This window comes from Mustela nigripes, chromosome 3 (assembly GCF_022355385.1).
Source record: "Mustela nigripes isolate SB6536 chromosome 3, MUSNIG.SB6536, whole genome shotgun sequence".
NCBI classification, from domain to species: Eukaryota; Metazoa; Chordata; class Mammalia; order Carnivora; family Mustelidae; genus Mustela; species Mustela nigripes.
The window spans coordinates 20,604,704-20,626,981 of record NC_081559.1 but is presented as its reverse complement, the minus strand read 5'-3'; the positions used below and the strand labels follow the sequence as shown (position 1 = coordinate 20,626,981).

Here is a 22,278-nt window from a genome sequence, read left to right as displayed (position 1 = left end):
CAAAATTCATATAACTTCAAATTCTTTAGTTTACTGATTATTTAGGTTTTTGTGCTTGTTTTTTTGCTATTTGAACTCTGTTTGCATTTCTTGATTTTATATACCTCCTGCAAAATTGGATATTAACTTTGTTTTGAATATTTTTACTAACGTGACTAGATTTCTTGTGGGAAAAATTGTTTCTCAACATTTTATTAATTTTGATGCTTACTGAATTTTGAGAATAACACAACTTTTAAGTATTTGTATCTTTTGATATGAATGTAAAAATGGTTTCTGTTTTTTTAAACTGGAATTCTGTTTCAGGCTAAGTTCACTCAATAATTGAGTACATTTATTCTGATTTTTTTTAAGTTTATTTTTTATTTTTTTAAGATTATTATTCTTTAATTCTTAGAAATTGGCTTTTCAAATGTAGATGAATATTTTTATGAATGAAGTTCAGAATTAAACCTTAAATATAAAACAGGTAAAAATATACATTTTGTGGACCTAAATTTTTAAGTGAGTGCTAACATAATTAAATTTTCATTATCTCTACTGAATATGAATAGACTTCTCAATTTAATTTTAAGGTCCACAATGGCAAATACAGTTGACTTCAACTTAATTTTAATTAACTGAAGAACCAATACTGCTTTTTCTGTCATTGCATACCCACTACCTCGTGTTGTCTACTTTTTAGTGTGTGTGTGTGTGTGTTTTAATTTATTGACTAATTGAATTTTTCTGTATTTGAATATGCAGTTTTGAAGATACAAAAATTTCTCTCCAAGAAAGATATGTTTATCTTTTGATCTTCCATTCTGTAGTTTATTTTTATTTTGTTGCCCCACTTTCTTCCTTTGTCTCTAGTACCAAATTGGCCACCACATGTATCTTACACATCTTAGAACCAGTGTGAGTGTGTATTCAGTGAATGAATGAATGAATGAAATACAACATGACAAAATATAGACCTTTAAAAGTGACTTTTTTAATATTTAACATTTGTAACTTTTAAAAATTGGTAAGTAAAATTTATTATATTTATCTTAAAAATCCTAGATTATATTATTATAAATGCTTTCTATTACTTTTTTTTTTTTAAACCCTGATAGGAAAACAAATTCCTTCATTTTGGTTAGGAAATTTAGCTGTGAAGGAATATAATGGTTTTAGGAAATTGGAAAGCACTTACCATTATCATTATTTTACTTTTTTTTTTTAATTTTAAAAAGATTTTATTAATTGGGCAGAGAGAGAGATAACACGCACAAACAGGGAGAGCAGCAGGCAGAGGGAGAGGGAGAGAGACGCAGGGTCCCTGCAGAGCAGAGAGCCCAATGTGGGACTTGATTCCAGAACCCTACGATCATGACCTGAGCCGAAGGCAGACACTTAACTGACTGAGCCACATAGGCACCCCACCATTGTCATTATAAACAAACAAATAAATATTTTTATATGTATATATATATTTTTAAAATATATATTTGACTTGCCCCTTTATCCTTCAAAAATGTAAGCAGTGGATTAATTCATAATGCCATTACTAATTCTCTTAAAAATAACTTTGGGTTGAGAGACTAGTGTGCATTAGAAAAAATTTTTAAAACCATTTTCCTTTGGAAAGGAAAATAGGATTTTAGGGTTTTTGTAGGTTTGAGATATAATCCTTATACTATAATAAGAACAGAATCACCCCCTGTGTCTGTTCTTTTGGTGAAGCAGCACAAGTTTTGGACCTCCTTATGTTATAGTCATGGCTTGCTTTGACCCTGAGCAAAGATTAATACTATTCTTTTTTTTTTTTTTTTAAGTTTTTTTAAAAGTCATCTCTGTACCCAGTCTGGGGCTTGAACTCACTACTCTGAGATCAAGAGTCCCATGCTCTTCTGGCTGAGTAAGCCTGGTGCCCTGAGATTAATGTTATTCTTAAACCTTTGAATCCGATTCCTCTTTGATCTGCTACTTATTAAAGATTTCTGGAGATAAGTAGATGAAGCATTAAATATAAAATGTCTATACGTAATGTACTGATTTGAAAGCTAATAAAGAGTGTCTTATCAAGCAATTTACTCTTGTGAGAGACTGGAGCTTAATTATTCCATGAGAAACTTGGGGAGCCAGCATAAAATACAAGGCTGAGAGGTGAGAAAAGTGGTGCATTTGTAACAGCAGGTCATCAGTTACTAGATGAAGATTGTATCTGGTTGTGTCCAGTTCCTTCACCCTTTTGTTCTGCCACTTGGGTGACAAAGCAGGCTTAAGTAACAACAAAAAAGCCCTGGGTCAAAGAAATGCAGGGGCTGGCATTTGGAAGTCAGGTCTTTGTATGCTGAACTGGTAAGTGTCAGGGGATATAGGTCGGTCACTGATAGACTCTGCTACAATTATGTTCCCTCTCATCTATACAACCTTAGAGTTCTAACATTTCTCATCTGGGAAACGATCAGTTACTTTCGTCTAGGATGCGTATGGGAAAACTCACAGATGTTGACACAGACATATTCTGATCTTCCAAGGTGGTAAAAAAGGAAGAAACATGGTTAAGTCTTATTTTATTTGAGGAAGACTGACAGTATCTTCCAAATTTTCCAGGTTTTTTGGGTGTGGAGAGAAAAGTCTCTGTTACCCCAAATTAGTCCCCATAAATTCAGATTACCTTGAGTTTTTACTTTGGTGTTAATTGGCAGTCTGTTTTTTAAAGGTTGTATTTATTTGAGAGAAAGAGAGAGCATGAATGGGGTGGAGGGGCAGAAGCAGACTCCCTGCTGAGCAGGGACCCTGCTGGATCCCAGGATCCTGAGATCATGACCTGAGCTGAAGGCAGTTGCTTAACTGAGCCGCTTAGGTGCCCCATTCACCAAGAAAGGAGAGAACTGTTGATATTTAGTTGGAAGCTCTCAGATTAATCTTTCTAGATTGAAAGAAAATGAGTAGTTTCTTGCAGACCTACAGAAATGAGTACTCATAGTTTTCTTTGTGCTTTCCTGTTTTGCCAGTGGAAAGGAAAAGAAGTTAAAAAAAAAAAATCAGATGATGAATTTCCCTTTGAGGAACTGGATAAATAGGAGTATAAACTAATTGTGACATTGAGAGTAAAAAGACTAATAACATGCCATTAATTGCAAATAAGAGTACCTTTATATTTGTATAATGTGAAGTTGACAAATTATTTTTATATTTATTTTTAAATTCTCTACACTTAAGAAATAGATGAGAAAAGTCTGTTTTTGTTATACTTTACTTGAATGGGACACAGAGAACGTGGAATGAAAAACAGTCCTAGAGAACTTACAGTGATGGTCGAGTTAGTTTTTTACAGAAGAGCAGAAATTCAAGTGCAATTGCAAAAGTGCAATTGCAAAATGGAGCAATTGCTACAAAATGGTAAAGAAATACTTTATATTGTGGTGTCTGGACATTGTTGAGGAAAGTAGTACTTCAATGAAGAATAAGCTCATTATTACATATATATATATATTTTTTAATAAATTTTAGAGCAGTTTTAGGTTCACAGCAAAACTGAGGAGAAAGTATAGAGAATTCCCTTGTCTCTTAACATGCATAAGCTTCCCCATTATTGACGTCCCCTACCACAGTGGTACTGTACAGACACGTTATTATCACCCAAAGTCCGTAGTTTACAGTAGGGTTCACTTTTGGTATTACACATTCTGTGGGTTGGATAAGTGTATATGGCATATACCTACCATTGTAGTATCATACAGAATAGTTTCACTGCCCTACAGATCCTCAGTGTTCGGCCTTCTTAACTCTTCCCTCCTTCCAATCCCTGACAACCATTAATCTTTTTACTATGTCCATAGTTTTGCCCATTCTAGAGTTACAGGGTTGGAATTTATACAGTATGTAGCCTTTTCAGATTGCCTTCTTTCTCTTAGTAATATGCATTTAAGTTTTCTTGATGTCTTTTCTTGACTTGATACTGTATTTCTAGTGCTGAATAATATTCTGCTGTCTGGATGTACCCCAATTTACTTAGTCACCTATTGAAGGATGTCTTGATAACTTCCAGGTTTTGGAAATTATGAATAAAAGTGCTGTAAATATTTATGTTTTCAGTTTATTTGGATAAATACCAAGAAGTGCAATTCCTGAATTAATTAATTAATCAATTAAAAAATAAAATAAATCAAATAAAACACAAACATTTTTTTCAAAAAGATTTTATTTATTCATGAGAGATAGACAGAGGCAGAGGGAGAAGCAGGCTCCCCGCTGAGCATGGGGTCTGATATGGGACTTGATCTGAGGATCCTGGGATCATGACCCGAGGTGAAGGCAGATGCTTTACCATCTGAGCCACCCAGGCGCCCTACACAAACATTTTTTAATGTCAAGACCAGAGGCTGCACACATTAATTTGGCTCACATCTGATTGTTAAGGACCTAGTGACATACACCTAACTGCTGGTGAGACTGGGAAATACGAGCTACCATGAGCTCAGCTGTAACTGAAAGGGTTCTGGTATAAAAAAAGAAGACTTGGGGTGCCTGGGTGGCTCAGTGGGTTAAAGCTTCTGCTTTCTGCTCAGGTCATGATCCCAGGGTTCTAGGATCAAGCCCCGCATCGTGCTCTCTGCTCAGCAGGGAGCCTGCTTCCTCCTCTCTCTCTGCCTGTCTCTCAGCCTACTTGTGATCTCTGTCAAATAAATAAAATTAAAAAAAAAAAAAAAGAGACTAGAGAATGACAGAAAATAAGATGTCTATTCAGTTTTCCTCTTTGTCACCCAAATATCCAGACACTCCCTTCTCATAGAGAACACACATCCATTCCTCAAGGATGACAATTCAAAGTTATATTCAGTCAGTGGAGTAATGGCCTTTTAGTCACATCCATATATTGTTAATTATGATGTGGTGACCTATAAATGAATAGACAAGTTTTCCAACCCTCTTATTCCTCTTGTTTCTTGTGTGTATATAGGAGTAGAGACAGGAAAGCTGCAATAAAACATTCCCACTAGGAAAAGAAAATGAAATACACATGATAGGTCCTTACAATAATTAAGAAGACATCTTCTGTAAGTGCAGCAAGGTCTTGGTAGAATCCTAAATTGGTTTGTCTTTTGTCCTCCATAGCCTCTTGCCTTTGCTGTTTGGGAATTATTCCTTATCCATTTTCCTTTGTGTTTATATCTGCAATGAATGTTGGAGAGTGTACCCTTAAGTGGAGGCTGTACTGCATTCTCCCTTTGTCTCCTGTTGCGTATTTGGGCTTCCCAGGTAGAGGATGTTAAGTTTGTGGTATTTTTTTCCTATAGGAGTTCCCTCAAAAATGTGGATTTCCATTCTGTTTGCCTCTAATCACATGTGAAAGTATCATGGCTAAAGATCTCATTTTTTTATAGTTGTTGAGCCTGTAGACTAGTTAATTCATTATTTTTCTCAGACCATCCTACTCTCCTGCATTCAGTGACTGCCACCTTGAAACCACCCGAAACAGTACATTTGGCTGGGAATTAATCTAACCTTTGCTCCTAAGTTCGTTCTCAGTTGTGCGGCTTAGAACTTTTAATGGAATACATTTTTTTGCTGCCAGTTATGGAGAAGCAGTTGGTTTGTTTTCACATTCCTTGAAGGCCCTGTATTATGGATTAGTTAAAGTGTCATTTATTTCCTTTATTTATATGTCCCTAGCTGTCAATGCTTGATGTTATACAAGGAATTTTATTTTTTAAAAAAATTTTTAAAGTTTTATTTATTTCTTTTAAAAAGAGAGAGAGAGAGAGAGAGTATGAGCAGAAGGAGGGGCAGAGAAAAAGAAGCAGACTCTGCACTTAAGTGGTGGACTAAGTGGACTCTGCACTTCATGGGCTCCATCCCACAACCCTGAGATCATGACCTGAGCCAATATCAGAATTCCCATGCTTAACTGACTGAGCCACCTAAGTGCCCCTGTTATGCAAGGGTTTTAAAAACATAGTTAAATAAGTGTAGTATTCATATAGTCTTTTACCTATTCAAGGATAAGATTTTGGTTTGGGGTTCTTTCTTTCTTTCTTTCTTTCTTTCTTTCTTTCTTTCTTTCTTTCTTTTTTTCCTACTTAAGGATAGTAGACTCTTTCAACAAATGGTTCAGGAACTAAATATCCCCCTCCAAAAGAATCTGGATTCTTATTCACACATACACAGAAATTAACTTGAATTGGATTATAGGCCTAAAAGCCAAAACTCTAAAACTCCTTGAACTTTTAGAAACATGAATGAATCTATGACTTTGTGTTAGGTAAAGGTCTCTTAAGACATGAAGATATCCATAAAAGGAAAATTTGATAAATTGGGCTTCATCGAGATTAGAATCTTTTTTGCTCAAAAGATACTATTAGGAAAATGAAAGGCAGGCTGTAGACTGGGAACGACAAATATTTCAAATACACATAGTCTGATATGGGCCTTATGTCAATAAAAAGATAACCCAAATAAATAGGAGCCAAAGATTTGAACAGTTACTTCATTAAAGGAAGTCATAATCCCTTGGGAAGCACTGGAATCTTGTAAAAATACCCTCTACATCTGGAATTAGCAAACTGAGGTCCATATACCAAGGCTGGCCCATTGTGTATTACACTTTCTTTTAAAAAAATTATTTTATTTTTTAATTGAAGCATAGTTGATGAACAATGTTACATTACTTTCAGATGTACTACAGAGTGGTTCCACAGTTTTATACATTATGCAGTGCTTACCACTGGTTAAGTGTTGGTACCATAGGTCACCATACAAAGTTATTACAGTATTATTGACTATATTCCCTGTGCTGTACCCTTTTTTATGTCTATGACTCATTTGTTTTAGAACTTGAAATTTGTGCTCTTAATCCCCTTAACTTGTTCTTCCCATCCCCCAACCTCCTCTCCTCTGGCAGCAACCAGTTTGTTCTCTGTATTTATTAGTCTGTTTCAGTTTTTGTTAAGTTCTTTTTTAGATTCTACATGTAAGTGAAATCATATGTTATCTGCCTTTCTGTACCTGACTTACTTCACTTAGTATAATACCCTGTAGCTCTATCTGTGTTTTCAAAATGGCAAGATTTTGTTCTTTTTTATGGCTGAGTAATATTTCTGTGTGTGTGTGTGTGTGTGTGTGTGTGTGTGAGAGAGAGAGAGAGAGAGCGCGTGCGCAAGCGAGAGAGAGGGAGAGATAGATTTATCCATTTACCTATCAGTGGGTACTTAGGTTACTTCCCTATCTTGGCTATTGTAAATAATGCTGTAGTAAATATAGGGGTACATATATATCTTTTTGAATTGGTGTTTTTATTTTCTTTGGTAAATGTCTGGCAGTGGAACTACAGGATCTTTCTATTTTTAATTTTTTGAAGAACCTCCATACTATTTTCCATTGTGGCTGCACCAATTTACATTCCTACCAACATCATGAGAGTTTCCTTTTCCCCATATTCTGACCAACGTTTATTCTTGTCTTTTTTTTTTTTTTTAAAGATTTTATTTATTTATTTGACAGAGATCTCAAGTAGGCAGAGAGGCAGACAGAGAGAGAGAGGAGGAAGCAGGCTCCCCGCTGAGCAGAGAGCCCAATGCGGGACTTGAACCCAGGACCCTGAGATCATGACCTGAGCCGAAAGCAGAGGCTTAACCCACTGAGCCACCCAGGCGCCCTATTCTTGTCTTTTTGATACCAGCCATTTTGACTGGTGTGAGGCAATATCTCATTGTGGTTTTGATTTGTATTTTTCTTATGATTAGTGATATTGAACATCTTTTCATATATCTGTTGACTATGTGTATGGCTTCTTTGAAAAAATGTCTATTGAGGTCGTTTGCCCATTTTAAAATCTGATTATTAGTTTCTTTGGTGTTGAGGTCATTTGCCCATTTTAAAATGTGATTATTAGTTTCTTTGGTTGTACGAATTCTTTATATATTTTGAACATTAACCACTTTTCAGATGTATCATTTGCAAATATCCTCTCCCATTTGGTAGGTTGCCTTTTTGTTTTGTTGATGGTTTCCTTTGTTATACAAAAGTTTTTAGTTTGAAGTAGTCCCAATACAATATTTGCTTTTTGTTAAGTCCAGTGACCAAGAGATAATTGCCTGTGTTTTCTTTTAGGAGTTTTATGGATGCAGGTCTTACATTTAAGTTTTTAATCCATTTTGAGCTTATTTTTGTGTATAGTGTAAGAAAATGGTCTAGTTTCATTCTATTGCCTGTGGCTGTCTAGTTTCCCCATTACCATTTATTAAAGAAACTGTTTTCCCAATTGTAAATTCTTGCCTATGTTTTCATAGATTAATTGATCATATGATCATGGGTCTATTTCTGGACTCTGTTCTGTCCTTTTGACTTATGTGTCTGTTTTTGTGCCAGAACCATGCTGTGTTTCGGTTACTGTAGCTTCATAGTATAGGTTGAAATCTGGGATTGGGATCCTTTCAGCTTTAAAGTGAACCTTGAATCCATCCTCTTACCTTCTTCTTCTTGATCTACCCTCCCTTCTTCGTTAATGGCATTTTCATTTTTTATTCAGTGTTTTAGTCAGATTGGGCTCTAGAGTAACAAATTAACCTTGTAATCTCAGTGTTTTGTTTTGGTTTGGGTTGTTTTTGTGGGTTTTTTTTTAGATTTTATTTGTTTATTTGTCAGACAGAGAGCCCAAGCAGCGGGAAGCAGCAGGCAAAGGGAAAAGCAGGCTCCCTGCTGAGCAAGGAGTCTGATGCCAGGTTGGATCCTGACCCCAGCTAAAGACAGATGCTTAAACAGCTGAGCCACTGAGGCGCCCCTAATCTCAGAGGTTTAACACAGCCAGTGTTTGCTGTGGCTTACGTAAAAGCCAGTGTGGTTTAGGCTGATCCTCCCACATCTTGTAGTGATGCTGTCTGCACTAGTGGCTTTGAAGGTTGATAGACTGGAAATGACTAGGTCCCTAGCTCATAATGCATTGGTCAGAATTAGTCACATGGCTCCAACCTAAGTGCAAAGGCGGCTGGGAAATGTAGGATAGCACATGAACTATTTGGAGATCACACTTATCTGTACCACACACAGATTACTATAGTTGCATCCTAACCAATTTCCTTATTTCTTCTCATATCGCACTATAATGCTTTCTCTACCTAGTAACCAGAGTGCTTGGGAAAAAAAAAAAAAAAAGTTTTTTTTATTGCCTTGCTAATAACTTTCTTTTGGGGGGCACCTTGGGTGGTTTTGTTGGTTGGGCTGCTGCCTTTGGTTTGAGTTGTGATCCTGGAGTGCTGGGATTGAGTCCCCTTTCAGGGGCCCTGCTCACTGGGGAGCCTGCCTCTCCCTCTTGTGCTGCCTGCTGCTCCTCCTGCTTATGCTCTCTCTCTCTCACTATCTCTGAGTGTCAAATAAATGAATGGAATCTTAAACAAACAGAAAACAAACAAACAAAAAAACCCTCCTTTTTGCATAAAATCCAACACTTTACCATTAACCTGTACAGTTGCTATGTGCCATGGCCCTTGCCTTTCTCACTAATTTCATGATTGGTAGTTGGTGTTATTAAGTATTATCTATGAATAATAGATAATAGTATCTATTTTAAAATTTTTTCATTTTAACGGTTTTTATTTATTTAAAGATTTTATATGAGAGAGAGCGTGCACATGCACGGGGTGAGGTGGGAGCAGGAGAAGCAGACACTTACCTCCCTCTGCCGAGTACAAAATCCACCCAGGGCTTGATCCTACGACCCTGGGATCATGACCTGAGCAGAAGGCGGAGGCTGAACCAAATGTGCCACCCAGCCACTTAACAGTTTTTATTTAAAGTTGTATATAAGATTACTTTATTCCCGTATCTTCTCAATTGTTTCTTCCCTATATTTGCCCTTTTCCTTTCCTGCTTGGTGAGATTTGGCTTGATCTTTTTGCAGTCTTTGTCCAGTTTTAGTCTAGTGATAACCATCTTGTTAGGCTGAGTGCCCACATGGACAGTTGTGCCTTTTGCCTTCTTGTATATTCGTTCAGTGTAGATGACGTATTTCTTCCTGTAAACCTGGACTGCTTTGCCCATTTGCTCACCTTTGTAGTATCCTCGCACAGCCTGTATTTCATCCTTTTGGATGGGCATGGATCGAACATTGTACTTCTGTCTCAGCTTTTTAGAAAGAGGGGAAGATATAATCTTCCTGCAAATGTGGGGAGATGCATTGAAGTGCTCTTTACAGTTCTTGCTCTCATCAGAAGTCACAAAGGGGTTAAACTTCATTGTGGCTGCTGGCACTTCAACAATGGCCACAAAAAGGAAAAGCTAGTATTATTTTTTTAAAGCTTGTTTATTTGTTTGTTTAAGTAATCTTTATACCCAGCGTGGGGCTTGAACTCAAAATCTTAAATCAAGAGTTGCATGCCCCTCTGACTGAGCCGGCCAAGTGCCTCTCCATTTTAATATTATTTTGAATAAGCATTCTCTTTGGTTATTTTCATAACTATAAAAATATGATTTAAAGATGTGTCAAATTTAAAAGCACAATAATGACTATAAGCCAAATACATAATGCATGTAATATATAAAACATAATACATATAGACAGAATATATAATACCAAGAGAATTCTTAACCTATATGAAGGTCTCCTCAATCATATTGTGTGCAATTAGAATCTTAAGAACATTTCTTGGGGCACCTGGGTGGCTCAATTGCTTAAGCGTCTGCCTTCAGTTCGGGTTATGATCCTAGGATCCTGGGATCAAGTCCTGCATGGGGCTCCCTGCTCAGCAGGGAGTCTGCTTCTCCCTCTCCTTTTGCTGTCCTCCACCCTGCTTACACACTCTCTCTCTCAAGTGGATTAAAAAAAAAAACTCTTAGGGACTTTGATTTAATGTAAAATACTCTTATAATAAATATATTCTATACAGTGAAGCTATAATAATTTATTCTGTTTCTCTGACAAATTGTATTTTATTTCTGTAAGTTTTTATTTAAATTCTGGTTAATGTACAGTGTATTATTCATTTCAGGTGTGCATTTCAGTGATTCAGGTGAGCAGTTTCAGTGCTCATCACAACAAATGATCTTTTATTATTTTATTTTAAAAAATATTTTTAAGTCGGGGCGCCTGGGTGGCTCAGTGGGTTAAAGCCTCTGCCTTCAGCTCAGGTCATGGTCCCAGGGTCCTGGGATCGAGCCCCGCATCGGACTCTCTGCTCCACAGGGAGCCTGCTTCTCTCTCTCTGCCTGTCTCTCTGCCTACTTGTGATCTCTGTCTGTCAAATAAATAAATAAATAATCTTAAAAAAAATTTTTTTTTTAAGTCCTCTCCCCACCCGACATGGGGCTCAGACTCACAACCCCAAGATCAACAGTCACATGCTTTACTAACCGAGCCACCAGGCACCCCAGTAAATTATTTTTTAGGATAAGTTTTCTCTGCCTTAAGTTTGTATGGGAGACATTCAATTATGGTTCAAGTGTAAAACTAATGGACAGTTTTAGATTCCTATCAAAATTAAGCAGAAAATGCAAGAGTTCCTATATATTCCCTGTCCCTACACTGATAGAACCTCCCCATCATTATACTGCATACAAAAGTAGTGCATTTGTAAAAATCTATGAACTTAAACTGATAAATAGTTACCACTTAAAGTCCATACTTTACATGAGGATTCACTCTTGGTGTTGTACATTCTATGGGTTTTGACAGTAAATGTAATTTTTGGGCAAGTTTTTCATAAAGTTTGTGTTCTGCCATGAAGCATTTGTTGGTTTTCATTTTTATCTTCAATTTCTGTCATGTTTTCTTTTGTAATCTGAAGCTCTTAATTAATTATTCCAAATAACTTTTCTATTTGGAGTGGTAAGAATATTTTCATAAAGTAATTAATTTGTTATCTTAAACTATGGATTAGAATAGTACCCTTGCCAAAAGATAGAGGAGCTAGGGTTCAACCCTTATTTTCAAAAATGCATGACAGAAAAGTCTATATAAATTCTTATCTTTGGGCTGTGAATCCTGGGAATCAGGTTTATTTTTTAAATCTATTTTAGTTTTTAACTTATTTGTCAGAGAGAGCAAACAAACAGGGAAGCAGCAGGGAGAGGGAGAAGCAGGCTCCTTGCTGGGCAAGGATCCTTATATGGGACTCGATCCCAACAGCCTGGGATCATAGCCTGGGCCAAAGGCAGACACTTAATGGACTGAACCATCCAGGCATCCCTCACCCGACCCCCGACCCACCCTTTTTTTTTTTTAAAGATTTTATTTATTTATTCAAGAGAGAGAGCACAAGCAGGGCAGAGGGAGAGGGACAAGCCGGCTCCATGATGATCAGGGAGCCTGATGTGTGGCTCGACCCTAAGATCCTGGGGTTACTACCGGAGTTGAAGGCAGATGCATAACAAACTGAGCCACCCAGGTGCCCCTAGGAATCAGGTTTTTATAAACTATTTATCTTAATAAATATTTCAAGGCCTATATATTTGGTATACTTACTTGAAAGGTAGAGCAGCCATATTTTTGATACTTTTTGATAATATATTTAAATTGAGTTTAGGTGTTTAATTAGCTAACAGTGACTACTGTTTTAACAAATAAAGATTGCATATAATAAATTTGAGTACTCTGGTTTATTACATAGATTTAGATCTAGCACAGTTCAAGTGAGTTATCTAATACTTCTGCTTACATATAGAAGCTTCATGTAACAGTTTTTACATGGTGTTAGTAGTATCATTACTGTTTCCTTTCATTTGCTAGCCCACTCCTATTTCAGCCCTTAATAAAATGTTAAGTAGCAGAGGAGTTTATCTTATTACTGGATATGTAATAATAAAAACAAGTGTTTATGGGATAGATAGGGAAGTTAAATATTTTTCTTTGATAAGAGTTGATATGAGGTTCCTTCATGTAATTAGATGTTGTATAAAGGAATTTGGATTATATGACAGGAGCCAAAGAATTTATTAAAGTGGTCTGTGAAAACTTGATTGCCTTTGTTCTTTGACTAACAATGTTTGTCTCATTCACAGTAACTGTAGTACTGAATGGAAGTGGCTTGTGGACAGAGCGAGAGTTGGCAGCCGATGGACATGGCTTCAAGCCCAGATTTCAGAACTAGAGTACAAAATCCAGCAACTAACAGATGTTCACAGGCAGATTCGTGCATCCAAGGTATTGTTTGTATTCTTGTATTTTTTAAAAAAATTACTGTTTTAGTTTCTCATCTCTGCACACAGTGTAATTGTTACAAGTCTTTATAAAAGTATAGCTGATATTACCATTTTTAATATATCAATTGCTTTAAGTTGAAGCTTTCATTGTAATATCTTTGTATTTTTTATGATCATTTTATCATACTTGAGCAGTTCAGAGCTTCTTCATTGGATTCCAATTAAAAGAAATTAGGTACACTTTTATAAACTTCTACTTTGGTGGCATTTATTTTAACATATGTGCGAAGTCTCAGTGTATTTTATCGAATCAGAGTTTTTGTTTTGCTTTAAAAAAAATTATATATAAACACATAAAAAGCTCTAGAAAGCAATATAATGAAAACCTTTGTATCCACCTCCAAATTTATCAAGTGTTAAATTTTTACTGTTTGGGTTTAGTTTTTAGAGTAATAAAGCATTACCTGTACAGTTGAGGTACTCGTATACTCCTTCCTGATCCCATTCTCTTTCCTCATGCCACTGTAGCCACTCTCTTGATTCCAGCATGTTTTGGTATTTATGTTTTTAAACTACTGGCACATAGATGTCTCTGTCTATAACTAGTATTTATTTTTCCATTATTTCACAGTCTGTATTAATGACCTATATATTACAAACTCTTTTGTGACTTGCTTGCTTTTGTTCAGCATAAATTTATAGGTCCTGTATGTTACTTAACTGTATGAATGGGATGGAATTCTATGAATACAATGGAATGTTTATCTCTTCTCCTATTTTCTATTGAAAGACATATACATTGTTTAGTTTTATGCTAGTAAAAACAATACTGTAATGACTATCTTTTTTGTGTTTCTTTGTCAACCATGGAGAGTTCTTGGTGTATGCCTAAGAGTGATGGCTCTTAGGCCTGGCTGTCTTCATCTTCCCTATACTTACTGATGTGATTGGATAGTTAATATTCCCATTGGCAGTGCATGAGAACTCTTTTTTTTTTTTAACACATCCTTGCCAACATCTAGTAATTTTTACCTTTTAATTTTTCCAGTGTAATGAGTAAGAAATATTATTTTTATTATTGTTTTAATTTAATCATTCCTTAGTACTGAGAATTGGGTCTTGATATAATTGACCACCAAATGTTTTTTGCTTAAGAATTAACTACCTTTTGTATTCACTCTTTTTGGTGGGACAGGGAGAGGGCTGTGGTTGGTGGAAATGTGTGTCTGTGAATTCTTTTTAAATTTTGGAGACTATTCTTGGTCAGTTATAAATATTACAAATCTCTCATTTGTAGCTTGTCTTTTCATTATTTTAGTATATGTAACAGAAAAGAATGCATGTTCTGTATGTGTTCAGTATAGAATTCTTTGTTAAATTTGTTGACTTTATTGGATATATCTGCTGTATATTTATACCTCTAGATCTTTCCTTTTGTGATACACATTTGTTAAAATTTTCCCCCATCATTGTGAATTTTTCAGTTTTTTCTGGTAATTTGGTTAGTTTTTGCTTCTTGCTTTTTGTTAAATAAAAATTTTTATTATTCTAGGTATTATTTTTATAAACTATGAATAGTTTCAAAAATCAACTCTGATTAGTTTTGATTTTTTATTTGTCCTTATTCTCCTCTTTTTTATTTATGTCTTGTTATTTTACTTCTTTTTTTAATTGGTAGAATTTGCTTCATTCTTTTACCTCTGCTGATTTAGAAACTGTTCATTATAGCTTTATTCTTTGTCATTACTCCTAATTTTTAATATACTTCTTAATTAAAATTAATCCTAACAATGATTAAAAAGTATTCAGTATTTTTATATTATTTATTACTTAAAACATGGGGATTCTAACTCTTTCTTTCTTTTTACTTTCCGCACCAACGGTCAGAATTTATTTAGGCTTATTGTCTAGTCGGGTAAATGGTGATTTTTAAAGAACAAATTGAAAAAAACGGAATTACATACACACGATAGAAAATTTAAAAAGTACTGAAAAATATACTGTGAAACAAGTCTCCCTTCTACCTCTAGTCCTCCACTTCTCTTCCTGAAAGCATTAATAATAGCAGTTTATTATTATCCAGAGATACTCTAAATATATTTGCAGAAAATATAATTATATATCATAAATGGTAGAAAATTAAATAAAATTATTGAATAGTTCTTAACTTTTCCCAATCTGTGATTTTTTTTTTTTTTTTTTTTTTTAGTGCTTCTTTTTATTTCTGGACTATCACAGAGCTAGCTCAAAAAAAATAATTCTAAAAAAATATTTACCTCACATTTATGTTTCTCTTTGGATTTGAAAAACCCACTAAAATGTCAGGTATATGGTAGACTTCGGGATGCAAAGATGAAGAGGGCGTTCCTTCAGAGGGAATTCAGTCTAGTTACAGACAGTCTTATTTTCAAATAGAGTTAACAGGATTCTAATACTTTCTGACTTTTCATTGCATAGATCTACTACAATCTAGTTCCTTCTTTTTTATAGTCAGTAATTATATTTCTAACTATTATATTATTATATTTCTAACTAATTTTATTTAAAAAATATGCTTCCTGGGACACCTGGGTGGCTCAGTTGCTTATACATCTTCCTTTGGCTCAGGTCATGATCCTGGAGTCCTGGAATCAGACCCTGCATCTGGGTTCCCTGCTCAGTGGGGAGTCTGCTTCTCAATCTCTCTCTCTCTTTCTCTCTCCCACTCTTTCCCTCCCCAGTGCTTGTTCTCTCTCTCTCTCAAATAAATAAATAAAATCTTTAAAAAAATATCTACTTACTATTCTTGTGTTTTACCTAGAGGACTTTTGTTGTCCTCTAGGATAATGTTGACTGCACTGTTAAACAGGGTTGTAGTCATTCCCTCATTCTGGCCCTTGGGAAGTGAGAAAAGTGAAAAATAGTTTGTTTTTAGGTGGGAGGTGATTTGGAAATTGTAGTACTTTGTGTCACAGTCACTGGCCCAAGTTTAGGCACATATTTCAGGAGGGAGAGGTAAATAACACAGCCTTATAATGAGAAGTTGTATGCATAGCTAGAATTCCAGTAGGAGTAGGGTTTTGTTGTAAAAAAGAAGAGGAAAGTGGATATTGGGAAGTTTGCAGTCTCTTCTACACTGCCTTTTCTCTCTTGGTTTATCTTTTACCGAAATACATTCTTAATCATACAGTTATCCATGTGGTTAGTGGAATAGTACCTAGGGTCTGCACATAAATAAAGTTTTTAGGTGCAATCATGAGTTTATATTCTGGTAGGGGAGAGAGACCATGTAAATAATTAATTGTAATATAATGAAATTGGTATAATGATACATGTTTTTTAATAAGATATACAAGTAGCATAGAGACAATACATAAGTCTTATTTTAGGGATTAGCAGTTATGAGAAAACAGAAAAAGAGGTGATACCTCGGTATAATTTTGGAAGATAAATAATGGTTTGCTTGATGAACCAGTGGAGCTGGGAAAAGGGCATTCCTTGAAGGTTTGAAGACATGAAACAACATAATATGTTGTGGGAGTGACAAAGTAGAATGGTATTCAAAGGAGTGGAAAGTATGAGTTGTGTGAAGATCGAAGAGGAAACTGGGAAGGAATGAACTGTAGAATTTGGTGGTGATGTGTGTAGATAGAAGGATAGACATAAAACTTTAGGCTTAACCTGTTTTGTCTGTTGGATTTGGGGGAACTCTGCTCAAGAATAATTTTCTGATAGAAGTAGTTACTGTTTCTCTTTTTTTTTTTTTCCCACTGAGCCACCCAGACACCCCGTTTCCCATTTTTAACTATCTTCATTGAAGGCTTCAGTTGTAGTGATTTCCCAGTTCTTTCAGGATCACCAGATAATTTCTCCTCTCTGATCATTTACTTTAGAGGATATAATATCATGAGCATTTTTATAGTAAATAGAGTTCTCAAAAAAAGTCAAATCTAAAACAGTTTGGAAATTTCCAAGAAAGATTCCTAGTTAAATTGATGACTAAGTTTTATACTTGAATCTACACAGTCTGGTTCATATTTTATGACTCGTGTGTTCTAAACAGTGCTATGTACTTTTAAAAACATTTTTAAAAGTTCATATGTTTATATAATATCTAGGGGAATTATTTTTAGGAAAGAAATCTAAACTTCTCAGTAATAATTTATATGGCCTTACATTTTTCTTGGTTCAGGCTAGATGTGTATCTGGCCCTCTGTTTTCTTAAGAATCACATTATGTTTACTTTATGGAAAATGTCTTTACAGTATTTATTTTAGTAGCTTCTCCTTACATTTCTTGGGAATTAATCAAGATGTTTAATTGCTTATTTATGTGCAGTTTAGTTGAACTATAATACTAAATAGAGAAAATAGCATTTTCATTGCTCTTCTGGCTTCTTGAGTTATTGTAATTAAAAAGTTGAGAAGTGTAGTTAACATTCTCTTGAATGACCTATTTAACTTATCTTGAAAATTTAAAAAAAAAAATCCTTTCTTCTCAGTTAAATTTGAAATACAGAGAAAGGAAAGAGGTGAGAGACATTCTTTTGTAAATATCCTGTTTAAATAAGTGCTTAGTTGGTAACCCTGGTCAGGAAACACTGAGTCAGTCTATGAGTAGATCTATACATGTTGGGTTTTTAAGCTGTCATTTACCTCTTTTTTTTGACATATTGGGATGGTCTAACTTTTGCTAAAAGTTTTAGAGAAAAGAAAGTCCATATTAGCAACATTCCTTCCTTGTTCTTCCAGCATTTTGGCAACACATTAAAACTTCTGTGTTTCTTCTTTTCTTTGTTTCAACTTTCACTAAGACAATAGCCTCTTGTCACTTTCAGAAAATATTAAAATAGGTGGTTTTTTTTTGGTTGAGAAGCTGGCTGTCCTTCTCAATATCCTATATTAAGTGGTTTCTCTTAGATTTCTTTTGTTATCTTGTGATAGGGTCTTCTACATTTTAAATTGTAATTTTGTGCATTTGAAATTTTTCATTTAATTTTTTTTTAAAGTTTAATACTTTAGTTATTTATCAATGAGCACAAGCACGGGGTTGGGGGCGTAGGGGGAGGGAGCAGCAGGCAGAAGGAGAAGCAGGCTCCCCGCTGAACAAGCAGCCCAAGGTAGTACTTGATCCCAGGACCCTGGGATCATGACCTGAGCCAAAGGCAGACTCTTAAGTGACTGAGCCACCCATAGGTGTCTCATTTAAATTTTTTAAAAAAATTAGCTTTGGTGACTGAAGGTTTATAAATACTGAAGGTTTGCTGAGGTCATTATTTTTTAATTACCATGTCTTCTCTATGAAGACCTGGGAGTGGGATAAGGGTCTCTTTAGTGTTACAGTCAGGAACAATTTTCTTCTCTGGAGCAGTTGACTTGCTTTCATCTTACGCTAGAGCTTTCATTTGTCTCAGTTATTGCAATTCATCTTACTAAAAAATTTTCATGTCTTTGTTATTATTTACCTTGTTTATCTATGGTTAGACTATTCTTTTTCTGAGCATTTTTTTAAATTCAGCTTTATTCAGGTATGACTGACAAAATTGTAAGATGTTCAAGTGTACATCATGGTGACCCAACACACATGTAATTTTTTTTTGGTTTTTAAGAACTGAAACTGTCTCTGTAGTGTCTTTAAAGGATTTAATCTATTCCCCTTTTCACTCTGTTCTTGGCCATTTGTGAGAGTTTTATCAAGGGTAACAATTTAAGGAGAAAAAAATAAATTATGAACTTGATTATGAATGTCTTCCTAATTCAGTTTTTTCAAATATTACTTTGCATTGAACTAACTGTAGCAGACCTCTCCTTCTAAAAAATACAGTATTCTAAAGGTTTGAAAATTGACCTTTTGAAATTCAGAATCAGTTTTTTTGGTATGTACAAGATTATTAGTAAGGGTTGTAAAACCAAGCTAATTCATAGCAGCCTGTCCCATAAAATAAACTATAATCAAACCAATGGGAATCACAGCTAAATTGATATGATGAAAACTTGTATTTATTTTGCAAGCAGATACTATTTAAAAATCTAGTGAGACACTTGTACATGTTTTGAATGGACATTTCAGATACTTTCAAAAGCTTTTGAGATTGATGATACTATATCTAACAAGTCCAACTTTTAAAAAAATATTTATTTATTTGAGAGAGAGAGCACAAGTAGGAGAGGCCATGGGAGAGGGAGAAAGAGTCTTAAGCAGAGCCAGACATGGAACTTGATCTCATGACCCTTAGATCACAACCTAAGCCAAAACCAAGAGTGAGACGCTTAACAGACTATGCCACTCAGGTGCCCCAAGTCTACTTTAACTTTTAAAATATCAAATAAAACAAAAATTAAAAAATATATTTCTTCAGATTTCTTGGTAGCATTTTTACGCATTCTAGGAGATAGTTATTGAGATGGGATCAACAGTTGGATCTCCTTTCTGTAAAAGTTACTAGCACTGTTATAAATGTAGGTGAAAATAATAATAACAATAATACTTTATTCATTACTTTTACTATATTACTTTTGTAGTAATATATTACTACAAAATAATGTTTGACACTATATCTGAATATGTTCATGCTAAAGTGATATATTCTCCAAATTATAGTGTAAATTAAAACTACTCATCTATAACATAATTTATAGGCAGTTCCAGTCCTATAAACAGCACTTATATATGATATAAGCTGGCCGATGCCAGTTTTTAAATTTGACTCGTCTTAAAATACTGTACACTTAAATTAATGTTTTAGTCACCTTTTTATTACAGGAATATAATATTTTAGCCACATTTCCAACTAGCCTATTAGGAGTTTATTGGCATTTTGCTAAATAACTGTGTGTGTGTGTGTGTGTGTGTGTGTGTGTGTGTGTGTATACAAGTGGTATAAAGGATAGAGAGGGAAAAAAGTTTTACTATAAGAACTGATAATGAAACTGTTAAGATCATATCTGTGCATACTTTTTCTTCCTTTCTATTCTGTCTTCATTGCCATTGAGAGACGTAAGGGTAAGAACAGCTGGAGTGAAGAATCTGGGGAATATGGGAGAGTATTTAGCAAGCCCGTGGTGTGTGTGTGTGAATGGTAGGCAGGGAGGGCAAAGGCAGCTAGATCCCAACTCTTTCCTCTAGTTACTTATATTTAAGAAAATACCCCATCACAGTTGAAAACTTGTGTCTTTTGTTATTAACTCATCTACCTTATAAGCAACAATTTAACTGGACTAGAGAATACTTTTTCTCAATAGTGCAGTCCTGCCCATGGTTGCTGGCTGGCAGCAACAGAGTTGGACTACTAAGAGTACTCTGAAAGCAGTTTGTAAAAGTCAGAATGTTGTTTGGATGTCTGTAAGTTTGGTATGTTAACTTATGAAACTGGGAGTACTCAAATGGAAATGCTAGTGACCAAAATGTCTGAAGATTATATGAGGAAGTGTTCTAAATTTCAGTGTGAAGTGTTCATATTCTGCATATAAGCCTTGATTTTAAATGTATCATGCTTGCGGTGCCTGGATGGCTCAGTCGTTTGGGTGGCTACCTTTGGCTCGGGTCTTGGTCCCCGGGGTCCTGGGATCAAGCCCCACATCGGGCTCCTTGCCCAGTGGGGAGCCTGCTTCTCCCTCTCCCTCTGCTTGCTGTTCTGCCTACTTGTGCTCTCTTTATCTCTGTCAAATAAAGAAATAAAATCTTTAAAAAAATGTATCATGCTTTTGCTGCTAATAACTAAAGCCAATAAGAAGAAAAATAACTTCATATATACAATGTATGGCAATATTTTACAAGCCTAACCCATCAGACATACATGTTGCTTTAGCTACACATGTTTTAAATCAGCCAATTTCTTACAGTTAGACTCTACTTTCAGGTGATAAGAAACGTGGTTTCAAGTGCATTGTAACGTTAAAGTTGATTTAGCGTCAATTTATTTTAATTTCATCTCTTAATTGCTGTTTGTCTAGGGGATAGTGATCCTAGAAGAATGTCAACTTCCAAAAGACATTTTGAAGAAACAAATACAATTTGCTGACCAGGCGGCTTCATTAAATACTACAGGGAATCCCCAGATTCCTCAAGAGAGTCCAGATCCTTTACCAGAACAAGATTTTGAAATGTCACCAAGTAGCCCAACACTTCTTCTTCGCAATATAGAAAAGCAGGTAATATGATGGAAGAGTTAAGATAAGAGTGGCATGAAATGAGTTGTATTCAGTTTTATAAATTTATTTATTTTATAAATAAACCTGTGTGTCTGCTTGGGATATTCGTTGTTAAGGTTTCCCATTTTACATTAAATGCAATTAAAATTTGTAGTATATGATGAGTCTCTCTTATAACATTGATACAATTACAGTTATTTAAATATATAAAACATTGGTACACAGCCAGAGGATGAGAACTCGTTTGTACTAGGATTAGAATATCTTTTTTCAAGCAAAATTGTTCATCATTGGACTTTCTTTCATGAAGAAAGAACAGTGATACCATTTAATAGATCTGAATCTACTTATAGATTAATAGATGTGATCAATTTATTGATAGAGATTTTTAGTGAAAGAGATCAGAATATGAATTCTTTCGTTAAAAACGTTCATGTAAATAAATGGTGACTAAGCCCCTAACAAATTATTTTGAGTCTAAAGCTTTTCCTAATATTGAAATTCAATTATGGATGACTCAAGAAGTTTAATTACTCTATCTGTCCTTTGAAATCACACCATTTATTTTTATTTAGACTTTGGTGGCTCTTGAACAAAGCTGGCTTTGTAAGAGTTTGTTACCTTACAACCAATCTAAGTCTGCTGAAATATACCTAATTGGGATCACAGCTACATAGTTCCCTTGTTTCAGTGAGTAAGTTGGATTCATGCCTGCTCACATCTAATTTTTCTAGGTTTTTCTGTCATATATTGTGAAATAATTTAGTACCAGGTTACTACTGTTTTATTCCTGGTAAGTCAAAGTATGGTGCAATACCTCTCATCCCATATTTGTTCAATTTACAGTTGTCTAGAGTTTTTTTTCTTAGTTGTATAATTGCACAAATTCATAATCAACATACTTTTATGAATACTTTATAATCCAGAAAGTTCTTTTTAAATTATCTAGTGTTAAATTCGAATGCACTTTACCATATAAATGGTGTTTTAAATAGTGTTGGTTATGTTCCCACTTCCCTCTCTTTTCACCACCCTTTGAGTT

The 22,278-nt window shown here is 34.9% G+C and overlaps 1 protein-coding gene and 1 pseudogene across 8 annotated transcripts in view; one reads left to right on the top strand and one right to left on the bottom strand.

The window, feature by feature from the left end:
- Positions 1-22,278, top strand: part of KANSL1L (KAT8 regulatory NSL complex subunit 1 like) — a 136,353-nt gene that overhangs the window by 23,267 nt on the left and 90,808 nt on the right. For all 8 annotated transcript variants that reach the window (XM_059393401.1, XM_059393400.1, XM_059393399.1 and 5 more), the window contains 2 exons: positions 12,967-13,108; positions 21,039-21,236. In XM_059393401.1, coding sequence (XP_059249384.1) covers positions 12,967-13,108; positions 21,039-21,236 — 340 coding nt within the window. The remainder of the gene's footprint in view (positions 1-12,966; positions 13,109-21,038; positions 21,237-22,278) is intronic.
- Positions 9,785-10,206, bottom strand: LOC132012861 (large ribosomal subunit protein uL24-like; annotated as a pseudogene).